At 32.0% G+C, this 15,736-nt stretch overlaps 1 protein-coding gene and 1 pseudogene across 1 annotated transcript; both read right to left on the minus strand.

Annotated features, from left to right (window-relative positions):
- Positions 1–5,209: 5,209 nt before the first annotated feature.
- On the minus strand, positions 5,210–9,779 carry LOC143597788 (uncharacterized; annotated as a pseudogene).
- Positions 9,780–13,151: 3,372 nt separating this feature from the next.
- LOC143597789 (uncharacterized) lies at positions 13,152–14,650 on the minus strand. The gene is made up of 6 exons (XM_077076186.1): positions 14,569–14,650; positions 14,386–14,470; positions 14,143–14,275; positions 13,899–13,969; positions 13,447–13,567; positions 13,152–13,355 (listed from the first exon to the last, which is right to left on the minus strand). Exons 1-6 carry the CDS (start codon positions 14,648–14,650, stop codon positions 13,152–13,154), a joined length of 696 nt encoding a protein of 231 aa, XP_076932301.1.
- Positions 14,651–15,736: the final 1,086 nt, after the last annotated feature.

Below are 15,736 nucleotides of genomic sequence, written 5' to 3' on the forward strand. Positions count from 1 at the left end.
TTGTGAGTTCATCAATATCGTCTTGCGCCTCTTTAAGCACCCGGTTATAAACAAGGCATCCTTCTTCCTCCTTGGAGAACTCTAAGGCCACTTGGTCATGGGCGGCTTTTATCTCAAAATTAGAATGCGGTTTCTGTTTGGCTAAAGCCTCTTTGTCATACTGGTGACTAATAACATAATAAACCGCTTGGCGGAGACTATAAGGCATCTCGATAAACTCGGTGTGTGTGTTTGCAAAGATTAGATGAACTCATTGTATGGTGAAAGACAATTCTATAAACAATCGACATGTTATGATCCAATCCGGATAGACTGAGAAAACTAATAAAAAAACATAAAAAGCGAATTGAAAACACGTGCATTTGAAAACCAATCTTCAATAGAGTAATATTTGTATCCATGATAAGAGCATGTACAAGGGATTGAAAAATGAAAAGGATGATGATTTTGATATTGGTTAGGAAAGAAAGAAAGAAACGAAAGAAGAAGAAAACAAGGATCGATAATAATAATTATTATAAAAAGATGATTTTGATAATACTAGCTAGGGTTAGAGAATGATTTACAAATTCTCATAATATCAGTAATGGTATTTATAATGCAAGAGATATAATTATTATTAAATGCAAAGATATCATCTATCAATATTTTCACACTTTTTTGAACGACATAAATATATTCACACTAATAGTGAAAATATATGAAATTTTGATGTGAGGCTTTAAATAATAATTCAATAAAGTTATTTATCATTCATTGTACATTAACTATGATTATTTATCGATTCATTGTATATTAACCATGATTTAATGCTTCTTTTGTTGAATAAGCTAAATCAAAACCATTGTAGTTGTTATTTCAATGTTTTTTTTTCTTCCTAAAGGCAAAAATTTGTTCGATCTTACACCAACTACTAATTCCCTACAATATCGTTGTAGCAATATAATAAGAGTTGCCTTTTGGATGTACAACCTCTTGATCAGTTTGTTAGATACAAAAATTTACATAATTAAATTAAAGTAAAATAATTGACTATTTAACTTAACTTTTGTATAAACTTATGTTTATCTAAAACCCATCACCACGTAATGTCCTGTGTTTGTATCTGTATTTTTTGTACAATAAACGGCAATAATAATATCTAGGCACGTGTAAAAATTATTTTATGAGGGTTTTTAAAACAATGTTGTTTTTTTTTTCTGGAAAAACCAACTCGAAACAATGTAGTTCCCTTTTCAATGTACCACCCACCCTCTTGATCCATTTATTAGATCTCAAAATTTTCATATTTTATGGTATCAAGAACGATACATGAACATGTACTTAATTTGAGATCTTCATATTTTTATAGGAATATTTGTCAGATTCGTATGATGTAATGAAGGGCAAAAACGTTAAAAAATGCTCGAGTCATGCATTTTCGATATTTAATCGAACATACAAAAACTATATCACTAAAATTCAACTTGGTGGGTTTTTCTAATTAAAAAATCTAGTTTGTGCTACGTTTTAATGACAATGGAAAAACAATTAAACAAGAGGCTTGCCCTTCTCCTGCATTGCCTTAAATTGTGTTTACCATAAAAATGATTTTACAACACCACCTTTTAAAAATGTAAGGAAAGGTATTCATGTTAGCAGTGACAGATTTCTTTTTCAAATTGATTAAAGCAGAAGCATCACTCAAGTCAGAGAGAAGGAAGTAATACCCTTCATCAAACGTAATATCCTAACAAGGTTTGGGATCCCGTGAAAATCACATGTGATAATGGTTCGCAATTCATCGGTCAAAAATCAACTGATTTCTATATTGCCTGAGGAATAAAGATGATAACTTCAACGCTAGTACACCTTTTAAGCAAAAGAATTTTATATCATAGAAAAAAGTTAGGATTTTGCCTGGGGATTTTACAAAGGCAGCTCGTGTTCGTTCATTTAACTTTAAAAGAACACTGACACTTAATCGAACAAATATTTAAGTTCATATTCGTTTATATAAAAAAGGACATTTGTGTTCGTTTGTTTAAAATCTAAACGAACATAACTGAACAAAGATAAACGAACATAAATGAACAAATATAAATGAACACAAATAAACATAAATGAACTTAAATGAAGGCAAATTAACAAACATAAAAACCTTTAATCAGATTATCTATCTAGATAATATTTAATTATGTTCTATTACTACATAAACAAACATAAATAAACAAACATAAACGAACGTTTATGAACATAAATGAACGAACGGAACATGTGTTCATGTTCGTTCGTTTATTAAATAAACGAACATAAACGAACTTTCCGCCGAACGGTTCACGAATAGTTTCCGAACGTTCGGTTCGTTTACAGGCCTATTCATGTCACTTTTTCGTCAAAGATCACATCACAACTTGTGATGATGCTTCTATTGGCGTGTTTATGTACTCAACAACCTTTAGATTTATCACAATATCCAACAAATATGCATTTTCCTAATTTAGGATCTAGCTTACGATAAATCCGGGGAAATCGATATACAATTGGAATAAACAAACAGAAAAAAAATGTTTGTGTAAGGGATATTCCTAAGTTAGGGGAAACAAGTTGACAACCACTTATGCATTATTGCATTTAAGATCTATGCCCCAATCCTATGTAACGATGACAAATTCAAAACGCATAAGCGGATGATCAAAGAAATAGAAGCCAAAATGCAAAAAAAAAAAAAAGCTAAAATGCATAAATGAAAACCAATAAACATAAATGAAAGTCAAAATGCATAAGTGGGTGATTTGAAAATTCTAACATAAGAAATAGCTAAACATATTGAAAACACACAATTTTGAAAAATTTTATTCAATAAGCCCCCGTTGTTATACACAAATATTATGCCTTTTCGTACTTAATGTACAAGTAACGACGATATTACAGCCGGATACATGTACCTTCGTATGATATCTTTGCATTTAATATACAAGTAACAACGATATTGCGACTTTTGATTATTAGTGTGGCGATGTATTTGCATTTAATATAATTTATATCTTTCCTCATGTTTATGTTATCTCTTGTATTATAAATACCCCTTGTGGTTTAACAAGAATTATCGAATCATTCTCTACTTTATATGGTATATAGCCAACCCTAACAGCCTCATGCAGTTTTGATTGTAGCCGCCCTCTTCAATCCTAGCTTTCTTTTTTTTTTTTTCCAATTCAATATCAAAATCATCATCCTTTTCATTTTCGGTTGTATTAGCATTGATAGATTTGCTTGTCTCTTCTTATCATGGATACAGATGCTCTATCGATGCATATTTCTCAAAATTGTATGTATTCAATCTGTCTTACTGTTTTCTATGTTTGATTAGATCATATCATATTGATTGTTCATAGCATTCTGGGGAAATTTCTTGAAGATCCGTGCAATCATTAGCTAAAGAATTTATAGTCGCGATATTGACATGTGGGACCCCCGAAAGCCTAAGTTTTTTTTAGCCTAGAGCAACATAAAGCTACATCTAGTCATCTACTATTCCTTCACTTGTAATGCTTTATTGTATTGGTCATGTAAAAGTTTTGGTTTGTGTATATATGTAACTAAATTAAATGAATGTATTGTTAAATTCATAACAGACCTTGTGATTTTGTAAACGTGCTTCTTTAAATTGTACTCTCATTTTTTTAAAACTTGTATTCTGGAATTAGCTAGCCTCACAAGAACTAGTTAAAAAAATGTAATAAAAAAATTTATGATACTAATTCCTAAACCAAAGTAGCATTATTATATTTAATAAAATAATTCAAATTTTAATTTTTTAAGGCAAATTGGAAATAAATAATCCCAACTTTTGTGTATTGGCCGATAATAATCCCAACTTTAAAAATCACTACCAGCGGTCCCAACTTTCAATTATTTTGTCTCAATGGTCCTCCGTTAAAAAACACTTAACGCCGTTATGTTTTTTCCCAAGTTTCAAACCGATGTTTTAGGGCTTTTGATCGGAAGAACGATACGATTCGACCGATGTAAAACTTATCTCCAAACTGTGATTCAAATGACTTGATTTTTGTTAATTAGAAATTCAAACACCCGAATTGAAACATTGTTCCGTCGCTTGAATAACAGTTTGGAGATAAGTTTTACATCGGTCGAATCGTATCGTTCTTCCCATCAAAAGCCCTAAAACATGGGAAAAAACATAACGGCGTTAAATGTTTTTTAACGGAGGACAATTGAGACAAAAAATAGTTGAAAGTTGAGACCGCTTGTAGTAATTTTTGAAGTTGGGATTATTATCAGCCAATACACAAAAGTTGGGATTATTTATTTCTAATTTTTCATTTTTTAATGACGTATTCTCATTCAATTTCTTTAGCCACCCATTACTTTCATTTACAATCTTCGACCTAGTGAGAGATCAAACTTAGCATGTCTCGTAAATGTAAATCTAGTAATCATATAGTTTATTCAAGATACTTCCATAAACACAAAAAGACAGGTTGCTAGTATTACACTGGAAGAGATGTTTTGATCCATTTGCTTAAAACATTGAGTACTAGGTTAGTGACCCGTGTGATATACGGGTTGGAGAAAATAAATTTGAATTTGAAGAATATTTAATAAAAATTGATAAAATAAAGAAAGATCTATGTTTTATAAGTTAATGAATAATAATAATAATAATAATAATAATAAGAGGGTTTAAATGGTGAGTTAAAGAAAAGAAAAGGAAGTTTGTTGTTATTTGAATGGGGACAAGAGAGAAAGGATGCGAGAGAGATTGGATGATCATCATCTGTAACAAAAACAAAATGCCTGGTGGCTAAAAAATTATTCTTCCCTTGAATGAAGAATTTGGGGTTTTGAACGTGATGATGTTGATCTTCCAGAAAAGATATAAACACTACTTCTTGAAATTGGGTTGACCAGACAAATTAACCTTATTATACACAACGAATATGGAAATCCCAAATCAGTAAATGTATTGGAATTAACATCAAAACGAAGTATTGTTTTGTCACCTACAATCCAAGGCTGATATTATTTCATTTATACAATTTGACAGATTATGTAACGAATTAAGTGTAATCAAAATATTTAACTATGTAAGTTTAAATAGGATACCAACATATGAACTACAATGTTCCATAAAATAAAATGCAAACGAAATTCAATACATAAGTAGAATTACAATCAACAAATGCAACTTCAATTTAATATAGATTTCACAACTCTCTAAATACCTCCTTGTATACCACATTTGTAGTTGTATTGGTAACATTACCGTTCTTGTCAAAGATTAGCAGTTTAAGCCTGTCTCTACTTTTTACTCGAGATAATGCTACGTATAGTTGACCATGCGAAAAAACTGGCTCCTTCAGAAACAAACCCACTCTAGATAGCGACTGTCCTTGACTCTTATTTATCGTCATTGCGAAACATACGGCCAGTGGAAATTGTCTTCGTTGAAACTTAAAAGGAATTTTTTTGTCAGTAGGTGTGAGTGATGTCCTATGTATATAAACCGGCTCCCCAATGTTACTTCCTGATATAATTTTAGCTTTTATAACACGATTTCCTAGTGACGTTACTTGAAGTCTGGTTCCATTACATAACCCACCTTTTTGATCAAGATTTCTTAATAGCATAACTGGAACCCCAACCTTAAGCACCAATTTATGATTCGGCAAACCAGATAATTTTAGCCCGTTTAGAATATCAAGCGAGTACAATGATTCATCAAAATTTTCATTAAGATACTCCTCCTGGCATATACTATCTGAACTTAGATATTCCTTTTCATTACCTGGAAAAATCGATAGCAACCGATCATTGATCTCTTGAACAACTTCATTAGTAGGTGCAAGTAGTGCTCTGTCTTCAAAGAAATTTGGTTCCTTGTAATTTGATAGAATAGAAGGGTAGACAAAGTTAATAAGATCAGAAACAGGATCCAACGAAACTTTAATGAGAAGATCATCAGGAATCTCAATACTTGCTTCCCCATCATTGTTTCCACCAACTTTTCCTCCACTTAAATCCAACAGCCATTTAGCAAACAACGTAGTTTGTTCCATATTAGAGGGATCACCTACTACATGCAACCTCATGTTTTTAGTTAGTCTTAGGATTTTGCATTCTGACCATAAGTAAGACGAACTTAAAGAAGAATTAACTATGTCACTTCTGCTACCGTTTTGAACAACTGGTAACATTTGCCTGAAATCACCTCCAAAAACAATTACTTTGCCCCCAAACGGCAATGTATTACATTTCAGCACGTCTTTCAAAGTCCTGTCTAGTGCTTCAAATGCATGTTTATGAACCATTGGTGCCTCATCCCATATTATCAATCTGGTTTCACTTACAAGCTGGGCATCATCAGTGCCTGGCTTTATAGTACATGAAGAGTCTTCATTTAGGTTTATCGGAATATGAAATCTAGAGTGTGCTGTCCTACCTCCTGTCAATAACAAAAATGCAATTCCGCCAGAAGCAACATTTAACACAATCTGACCTTTGGATCTTATGCTTGCAGATAATGTCTTCCATAGAAACGTTTTACCAGTTCCACCATAGCCATAAACAAAAAAAACGCCTCCTTTATTTATTTCAACTGCTTCTGTGATTTCAAGGAAAATACATCTTTGTTCTTTAGTCAATGAAACAAAAAGATTATCATACTCGTTTTGAAGATCTTGCGGTTCATAATTAAGCTCTTCGTTGATCAAAAGATTGTTAGAGGTAGATACAACATGATCATCAAGGAAAGGCATGGTTTCAAAGTTTCTTAGTGTAGGACCATTCCGAAGTAATAGCTTTTCAATCTCATACAATGTCAAGTTCTTTATTTGATCTTCGGTAAGTAATAAATCTGTAGAAGAAAAACAGAAAATTCCAACTTTAGTGTTACATCTATATATATATCCTTTTATATAAAATTATAAGGAAATTAAATTGTTTAATAAACTTAACTAACCTGTAGAATTTAAAGCACGTTGCTGATTGTAAAGAATACCATCTGACAAAATTTCCCAACTTTTTTCCCAAACAAAATCGGGTCTAGATAGACAGTGAGACGTTAACATCGTGGCAAATAAATTTCTTAAATAACCACTAGAACCAGAATTACTTGCTTCTTTAATTGCTTCAATATACTCCATATCATCATCTAATAGGCCACGCTCATAGCATGCATCTCTAAACGTAGGGAATACTGCACCATTTACAGTGCGGATGTCCTCAAATGATGTTGGACCTTTTACTTTGTTTAGTAGAATTCTTAGAAAATATGCTTCACCAAGTGCTAGAGACACTGAATGAATTCTACCAATGGAGAACCCAACTTTTCTTCGTTCCCAGCATTTTCCATGTTTTTTCCACACAAATTTAGAGGGAAATTCAATATAATTAAGATCTTTTGCCTCATCATAAATTCAATTACACTCCATCCAAGATGTGAACATTGTTGAAGCCACTAAACGTTTATCAAGGATATCTTTAACATCATCGTCCGGACCATAAAAAACTTGTTGCTTATCAGGAAGATGGAACGGAAGACTCATAACTGAAGGGTATCTATAATGAATATCAAATGAAAAAATCCTCCAGGCTGCTTCACATGCTGAAAGATATCTACAATCATAGTACTCTTTTATTTCATCCACTCCTTCATCTGAATCATCTTCTTTACTATTTTGTACAACAGAAACAGTTGTTTGGTCCGGACCCTTGTTAATATATTTAAATAAATACTTAATTGATCCACTTTGATTGCACCATTCCACATTAATATGTCCCTGATATTTTCTTAAAAGCTTATGGTTATACGGAACAACACTTCGGTTATCTAAGTGAACATCAGACTTGACAACAAAGTTTCCCGAATCTCTTCTTCTGTATATAGGAAAACCCTTTGTGTCAACACAAGTTTCATCACGAAACTTCTTTGGAAATTTTTTTGAGCACTTCTTATTGACCATACAAGAACATTTCATATTATCAGCACCACATGGACCATGGATCATAAAATCGCTTACAAGTGAATACAGTTCAGGGTCTTGATTCTTGTCCGGAATCTCAGCGGAAATAAGCAGGTCAATATGTTCAACTGTTGGAAACTTGTTATTGGGATGCATAAATAAGCATATATGCGCATGAGGCAACCCTCTTTTTTGGAACTCTACCGAGTAAACAACTACATATAATTTAGGAAACGTTAATTATGCTTACTGTTAAATAAACATAATATAACATTATTTATATATATATATATTAATGGAAATAAAAATATTTTAATAAAAAACTATATCGTACCTGCTTGAACTTTTCCGAGCAATGCCTTTTCTTTCAAGTCTTTAATCAATGCATCTAACTTGATTTTAAACAATCTGCATAATATATCGGACCTGTCTTCGGCCTTAAGCGTCGTATCTTTAAGAAACCTTTTAACTTCAGGTCAATTTGGATTACATGTAAAAGTTATGAAAAATCAGGGTACCCAAACCACTTACATAGAGACATGGCGTCTAAATAGTTCTGCATCATGTATCGAGCCCCACCGGTAAAAGATGACGGTAATATAACACGTTGTCCAACTTTTGAAGCATCTTTATTTCCTTTGCTTTTAATATTGCTTAAATTCTCAAACGTCTCACATCTAAGAGCCTTCTGCTCTCTTCGAATGTAATACAGCCGTTCACTTTCGATCATCATATAACCATCAACTAATTGCTGTTGAAACAAACTCCTAGAATTAAGAGTCATAGAAAATTCATTTACTCTGTCTTGAATTCGGTAAGCAAAAAATTCTCTCATGGTTGTTTTTTTTTCTTTTGGCTTCTGAATCTTGAGCAACACCTCGGTGAAGAATGTCGACTGTGTAATTATCTTCACCATATGGATATATCAATGGATATTGAAGGGCGAGGTACGAAGGATGATGTTCATTTACAGTTTGTAAACCACCTTCTTGAGTTTTGAAAATTATGTCACGGTTATCTATACAATCACCAATGTCTCCAACAATTAAAGCAGCAACTTCCGAAGCTGTTGGTAAGTTATAAGTCCTTGCATCATTTTGCCTTCTACCAATAAGTCGTAGCTTTAAGTCAACAGCCGGATTTTCCGAAAAACAATCTCTTGCCATTCGATAGCATTTAACCAACTGATTATGCGAATCTAGCATGTGCTTTAATTGCTGTATAATTTGAAGATCAATCACATTTGAAGTTGATGAGTTGCCATATCGGATTGACTGGAAAAATTAAGAAATATGATTATTAGTATATGTAAAATCAGGGTTGTGATAAATGACAGCGTGCTATAATTTTCTATAAAAATTAAAAGTCATGTATGAAGACATACTCAAAAATGGTTTGTCGATTAGAGACTTCATTATCAGTGTCATATATGTATAGTTGAGCGAACTTTGGTTTAGAACCTGTTGTTGGTAGAAGACTTCCAATGCTATGATAATTTTGGCCGCTAAGTCTGAAAATAAACGGAGCGTTACCTTTATTAATTGACTTGTCAATCTTACCACCCATTGATGTAAAGCTGAACATTGAATTGTAACGACGGATATTCTTCAAAAAGAATTTGCTCTTAGCATCAGATGAAGTAAAAAGACTGATATAATCTGCCGGCGGTTCCTTTAATTTTGGAAGCTGGACCTTACCGTAGCAACAACACATGAAATAACTGATCTTCTCACCATTTGTTCTTTGTCCCCTTTTGGCTTCGTCTTTCCATAATTTTGCATGACACATCACATATAACACTTTGATCACCATGATCCGAGTAATCTGTTTAAATCATATTATGTTATTTCAAATATTTTAAATAAGTAGTGGCAAGTAATGACTAAGCTAGTTAATAAAATAAATAGGATATTTCAATTCATATATAACCTTTTGAGATTCCTTTGAAAATGTCTTTACCAAATTCTTGATCAACAAACCCTTCTTCTGTCAAATCAAAGCTAGGTATGTCACTTGTGCATATTGTATTCCGTGTTAGCTTTCGTTTTCCTGAAGGTATTTTCGTAAAAGAGCCCTTCCTAGTGAGCGTCGATGTATTTGATGATGTCCCCACATTAGACAATAATAAGAATGTTGACATTATTTGTGTTGCGGTTGTTGGTGTATTGCTGGTATTGTAAATAACTACAAGTAATATTATTAGCTGATTTAGGAATCTAATCAAGATAGTATACTATATCATTCTGATAAATTTATGTATTATGTAAAATATAATGAGGAATTTATAGAATCTTACCATTGGTGATGTTACTCAGTGGACTTGTAATGTTTATAATTGGAGAGGATGAAATTGAATTTTTTTGAGGATGTGTTAAAAATTCATGTGAGTTGATATTTTCTTTATCAAACGAAGCATGCCTATTTGAATTTGATGATATTAAACTGTACTGATGTGATGTATCATCTGAAATATAATCACAAATATACAACATTAAATGTTATAAGGCATTTGTTTGACATTTAGATAAATTTACTAAAAATTTGCAAATATTGATTTATTAAAAAAAACTTACATCTTGTTTGTTGTGTTCTATGCAAAGCTGCATGAGAAGAACTTTCTGTTACAAACTTTCCCCTCTTCCTTTTGTAATCCAAAATAAGCCTTCTTCTTTTTCTTTGTTGTTTACAATAAGTTTTGTCTATGTTGATATCTAAAGAAAAAAAACATAAAAAAAGATGCAAATCAATACTACTAAGAACAAAAAACCTCAAAGGTTTTAATCGACCAACATACCTATCAGGTCGGTTTAATGTAAGTAATTATTATGTCACCCGTCACCACTAATGGAGATGTAGCAAAAAAAAATAAGCTGATACGGAGAACTCAGATCGTATGTGATAGATTCAACAAAATCGTTTGGTTAATTGCCTTAAAACGATCATATAATTGATTGGTTTGTAAAACCTATCACAGAATTGTAAAGAATAGAAAATATGTACCTGGCTGCCAAAAGATTTGAAAACAGAGCGATGATAGAGGAATGTTTAAACAGATTGTATTTGTTTATTAAAATATTAATGTGTTCAAAATTAGATTTTGAACTAAATTAACAACCAAGTCCCCGTTCTAATCTAGGACCCAATTTAAATTGTTTTATAATTAATTAATTAATTAATTGCAAGTTATTAAAAACATAAAAATAAGTGTTCAAAAAATAATAATAATAATAACATAAAAATATAAAAATACTAATACCGGAAGGTACATGTCTAATGGGTAACCGGGCGCAGGTACTTGTGGAACGCGACGCGTTCAATACGTAACAGGTCGCCGATAGTGTGCCTACCAGCACACTTTTATGCAAAATCGGGCCAAATTAAAGTAAGTGTTGACATAATAATAATATAAAATATAAAAATAGTAATACCATAAGGTAGGCGCCAAATGGGTATCCGGGGGCCAGTACTTGTGTAATGCCAAACGATTGCGGGACGCGTACGTTAAGTACGTAACCGGTAGCCGGTAGTGCTCCTGCCGGCGCCCTGTTACACGAAATCGGGCCAAAATAAGTGTTGAAATAATAATAATAATAATATAAAATATAAAAATAATAATCCCGGTTGCGAGAAGTGTTCAATAGGTAACCGGTCACCGGTAGTGCGCCTCCCAGCGCACTGTTACCCGAAGTCGGGCCCGGGAAGCGCGTTACATGTAACTATGCGCCTGTACAGATTAATAAGTACGCATATCTTGTTAATTGAAGCATACATACCGTTGACTTTATTGTGGTTTTGTTTTAAATTTATATATATATATAGTTCTATTTGGCTTCTGTATTGTAAAACTAATGTATAAATAATTGCATAGTGATGTCAACATTCATATTGGTCTACTTAATATCATATTAGTTTATTTGCTACTTGTATTGGTTTTGTTAGCTCGTGTTAACATTGTTTTTTTCCTAAACTGTAATACCTTTTGGATGTTAGATAGTATCAGTTTATAGGCTGTTATGCAGCCCAATCTAGCTGTATAAGGCGGAGCATTTCTGGGGCTGTTTTATATTTATCCACTCAACTAACAAACAGTCACTTTTCTCTATTTTCGATGGTAGAAAGCCATTGCATTCTTTTGAGCTTAGAAGTTGCAATCCATTTTCGGATTCATTAATGAATTTGACATGTCTACTTTCAAACGTACGGGTATATAAAGGCCCAACTGACATTTAACTTTTCTCGTAGGTTTGTTACGGTGTTTTTTGGTTGGGTAAGTGGTCGACTTTTATCTATTTTCGATACGTTAGGAAGCCTTGCTAATGTTTAACATTGACGAGTCCATACATATTTAAAAAATAAAATGTTATGACAACAAAGCTAGGCAAGCAGCAGCACCTGTAGCCATGAATTGTAATAGAAATTGGTACATGCTTTTGAGGTTTGACTAATACAATTAAACAACCAAATATGTAACCACAACTTAAAAGTTTGTGGTACAAGCAGTAAAGGAATATCTAGATTTAGACATAACATCAACACTATTATAATAATGTAACAATTAAAACATTATAGAAATTAATTCATCAACTTCAAAATAGCATCATAGCAAATTCAAAATTCTTAACGATAAATCCCGAAAAACAAACAGATTGTTCCAAACATATTAAAAAGCATCCAAAACAAACAAATTGTTCCAAACATATTAAAAAGCATTCAAAACAAAATGACAATTCTTAAAACTTAAGCCACCGATTATTTTTCTTTTTTTGGAATTAGTAGGTTTCCAAACTTCTCATGTTCTTTATCGCCTTTCAAAGGCTTCACCACAGCTTTTGTTGCAGAATTACTTGGCTCTATCTCATCATCGGCGTACACATTAACCAAATTACGCTTTAGACTACTTGAGGACACAAAAGCAAAGTTGCCACATGACAACGGTGTTGTATTATCACCGGTGGACGACATAGAATCCTTAAATAAGAAAACAGTAAAGGAAGTAAGTTAATGAAAATTTATAAGGAATAAATATCTACATATAATGTGAAAAAAAATGTAAGAGCACCTTCATATTGACAATATCTTGAGAAATGATATCTCCGGTTGTCACATGCATGGAGTCGGACAAGTCATTCTGTTGAGAAAGCAGCCATGTTTAATTTACATAAAAATAAAAAATATTAATACCACTTAATCATATGAAAATTTACAGACCTGCTCTAGATTAAACTTATTCTCAAGAGTGTCAATTATCTTTGAATCATCAGAATATTTAGAGATTCCAAAACCCATTTCTTGTCTATCCACATTATATTTCTTGATATCAATCTTGAAAGCGTACTTCTTCTCCAATAAATTGTTCAAAACATCAGGGAATTGTTCGGATGTTTCACCCTGCAAAATATATATATATATATATATTGAAAAGTGAAAGTATAAAATACTTGTTTCCATGAATTATTCATTTATCTTATTATAAGTATACCTTTATAATACTTTCGACCAAATCATTAGCAGAAACTTTCAAAATTTTAACTGCTTCTCTATCCCATAATGTCAAATCTATGATGCCCGTAGGATCTTGTACTCGTATAAGAATTCTAAACCTTCAAAATAAAAAATATAAAAATTGAAAGGTTACATTCATGACGTTGGTTACTGAATAGGCCTGCCGGGTCGGGACAGCAACCGGAATTAGTCATGGTAACAGTCCTCTTTGCATTGTAGTTTACTAAGAAATTTCTAAAAGGCATTAAAATAAAATAAATTTTGACGGTGGAGAAAGAAATCTTTTAAAGACAGTTTTAAAACAATTGAACAAAAGTGCTTTCTAGTATTTAGGTGAATATTCGCATATATTATTCATCGAAATCGGTTTAAAAAGGTTGTATAAAAAATATAACAAAACCATAATTGGATAAATGTTTATTTATATACCTATTGATTAGAGAGAACTCTTTATCTTTGCATTTATCATTGTTGCATTTTGTATCGCTCTTTCTAACCCCCTTTGGACAAGTGCTGCAAGATAAGTAGTACCACTATTGGGTTGGCGGTACATACTTAATGGTGCCAAGAATGACAACTAATCTAACTTGTAATCATAGACAAATGATGTTGTGATATGTACTATTAGCTTTTTAAATACAATTGAATTTGTATAATACTAATAGCAGCAAACCGTTTTCATATGGACTTCTGCAATGTTATTGAATTCAGTCTTGATAAGGAAATCATCTTCAACAGAGCAATTGACAGATGTGCCAATAGATTTCTGACTTGAACCCGTTAGTCCACTTGTTTGCTCAATCAGCCTAAATATAAATACAACAATTATAATATTATAGTAATATAAAGTTATAACATGTATTGAAAACATTAAATTTAAACATAATATGTAACAGCATATAAAGTTATAACAAACCTTTGCTTAAATGATATTATGGCTTGAATGTCTTCATCGATGAAAAGCTTTGAATAAACATAGTTGTTTGAAGCCCATGTTTTTTCTACAAAAACGTTTAACATGTTTTTGTTATAAAATAATAAAAAAAGATTGAAAAAATTTAAAATAAACGCGCTTAGTAAACAACATTTTAAAACTTACCTCCCCAAAACTTGAATCTACCAAATTGCAAGATAGTTACAACGTTTGTTTTGTCCAGATTATTTGAAATATAATCCGTCATCTGATTAGCATAATCCCCAAAGAACGTGACATTAATAGCTTACGGCTGTATATCAATTCAAAATTTTAATATTAAAAAAATGATGATTAAAAACCTAACATAATTATTGAAAAAAACTAACTTCAAATCTTCAAGGTGGACAATAACTTTAAGTGTCGATTCCCCTCCTTTTCCTAGAAAAGTAGTGGGCTTTTCTGAGCTTGTAATGTATCCAATGATATCTGTATAAATAGTTTAGATTAAAATAAATTTCTAGATGAAAAATGAAGTGATATATGTATAAATAGTATAGATTAAAATATAATTTCTGAAAAAAATGAAGTAAAATTAATTCACTCGGTTACTAACCAACTGTATGAAATGGTGGAAACAGATTGTTGTTCATATCTTCAAAACTTGCAAAAGTAAAGCCATACGGTTCTCCTAAGAAATCATAAAGTTCAACAATGTTAGTTTCATGATTAAAAGATACTTTGTTAGGATTCCCCATAAACTTGTTGGCAGCATGATTTTCAGCAAGAGATGCCTTAGTAATTAAGATAGTAGAGTTGAGTTCAATCAAGTTTTTAAAATTTTGCCAATGTTCGTTAATGATGCTACCCAGCATCTTGTTTCCCTATCATTTAAACATAAAAATACAAGACGTTAATATTCAAGTAGCAAGCATTAAAAATATGTGTCTAACCAATACACATTAAATTACCTCTTCATCCACTAAAACCATCTCAACAGTGTGAACTTGACCCTGTAACATATAGCTCATATTTTTCCACAACCGGATAATACGGACCTTGACATTGAAAACCTTTGTTGACACATCAAGTTTGTTGAGCATGGTAATTTGAATATCATCTTTCAAAGTGTTGCTGTGTATGAAAAAAGAAACAGTTACGTATCAACAGTTAATACTTGAATATAAATAATGAATTAAAATTTACCTAGTATTGGCAAGGAGTTGCTTTTCATTGGTAGATGCTGACATGTTGGTTGGTAGTTACAATAACCAAAAAGTGTAGAATGACGAGGGGGGCGTCCAGTAGTCTTTGATTTATAGCTGCGTATACATATTAGGTTCCTGAAAAATGG

The sequence above is a fragment of the Bidens hawaiensis genome, unplaced genomic scaffold (genome assembly GCF_021521415.1).
Source record: "Bidens hawaiensis isolate Kalapana, Puna unplaced genomic scaffold, B.hawaiensis_p1.1 tig00049050_1, whole genome shotgun sequence".
In the NCBI taxonomy this organism is placed as follows: domain Eukaryota; kingdom Viridiplantae; phylum Streptophyta; class Magnoliopsida; order Asterales; family Asteraceae; genus Bidens; species Bidens hawaiensis.

Bases quoted from the DNA above. Each gene is read 5' to 3' on its own strand.
- LOC143597789 (XM_077076186.1), bottom strand. From the start codon at position 14,650: ATGACGGATTATATTTCAAATAATCTGGACAAAACAAACGTTGTAACT. The intron at 13,970-14,142 runs GTTTGCTGCTAT...ACTTGTCCAAAG, and splicing joins CAGAAGTCCATATGAAAACG to GGGGTTAGAAAGAGCGATAC. The intron at 13,568-13,898 runs GTATATAAATAA...TTTATTTTGAAG, and splicing joins GAGTTCTCTCTAATCAATAG to GTTTAGAATTCTTATACGAG.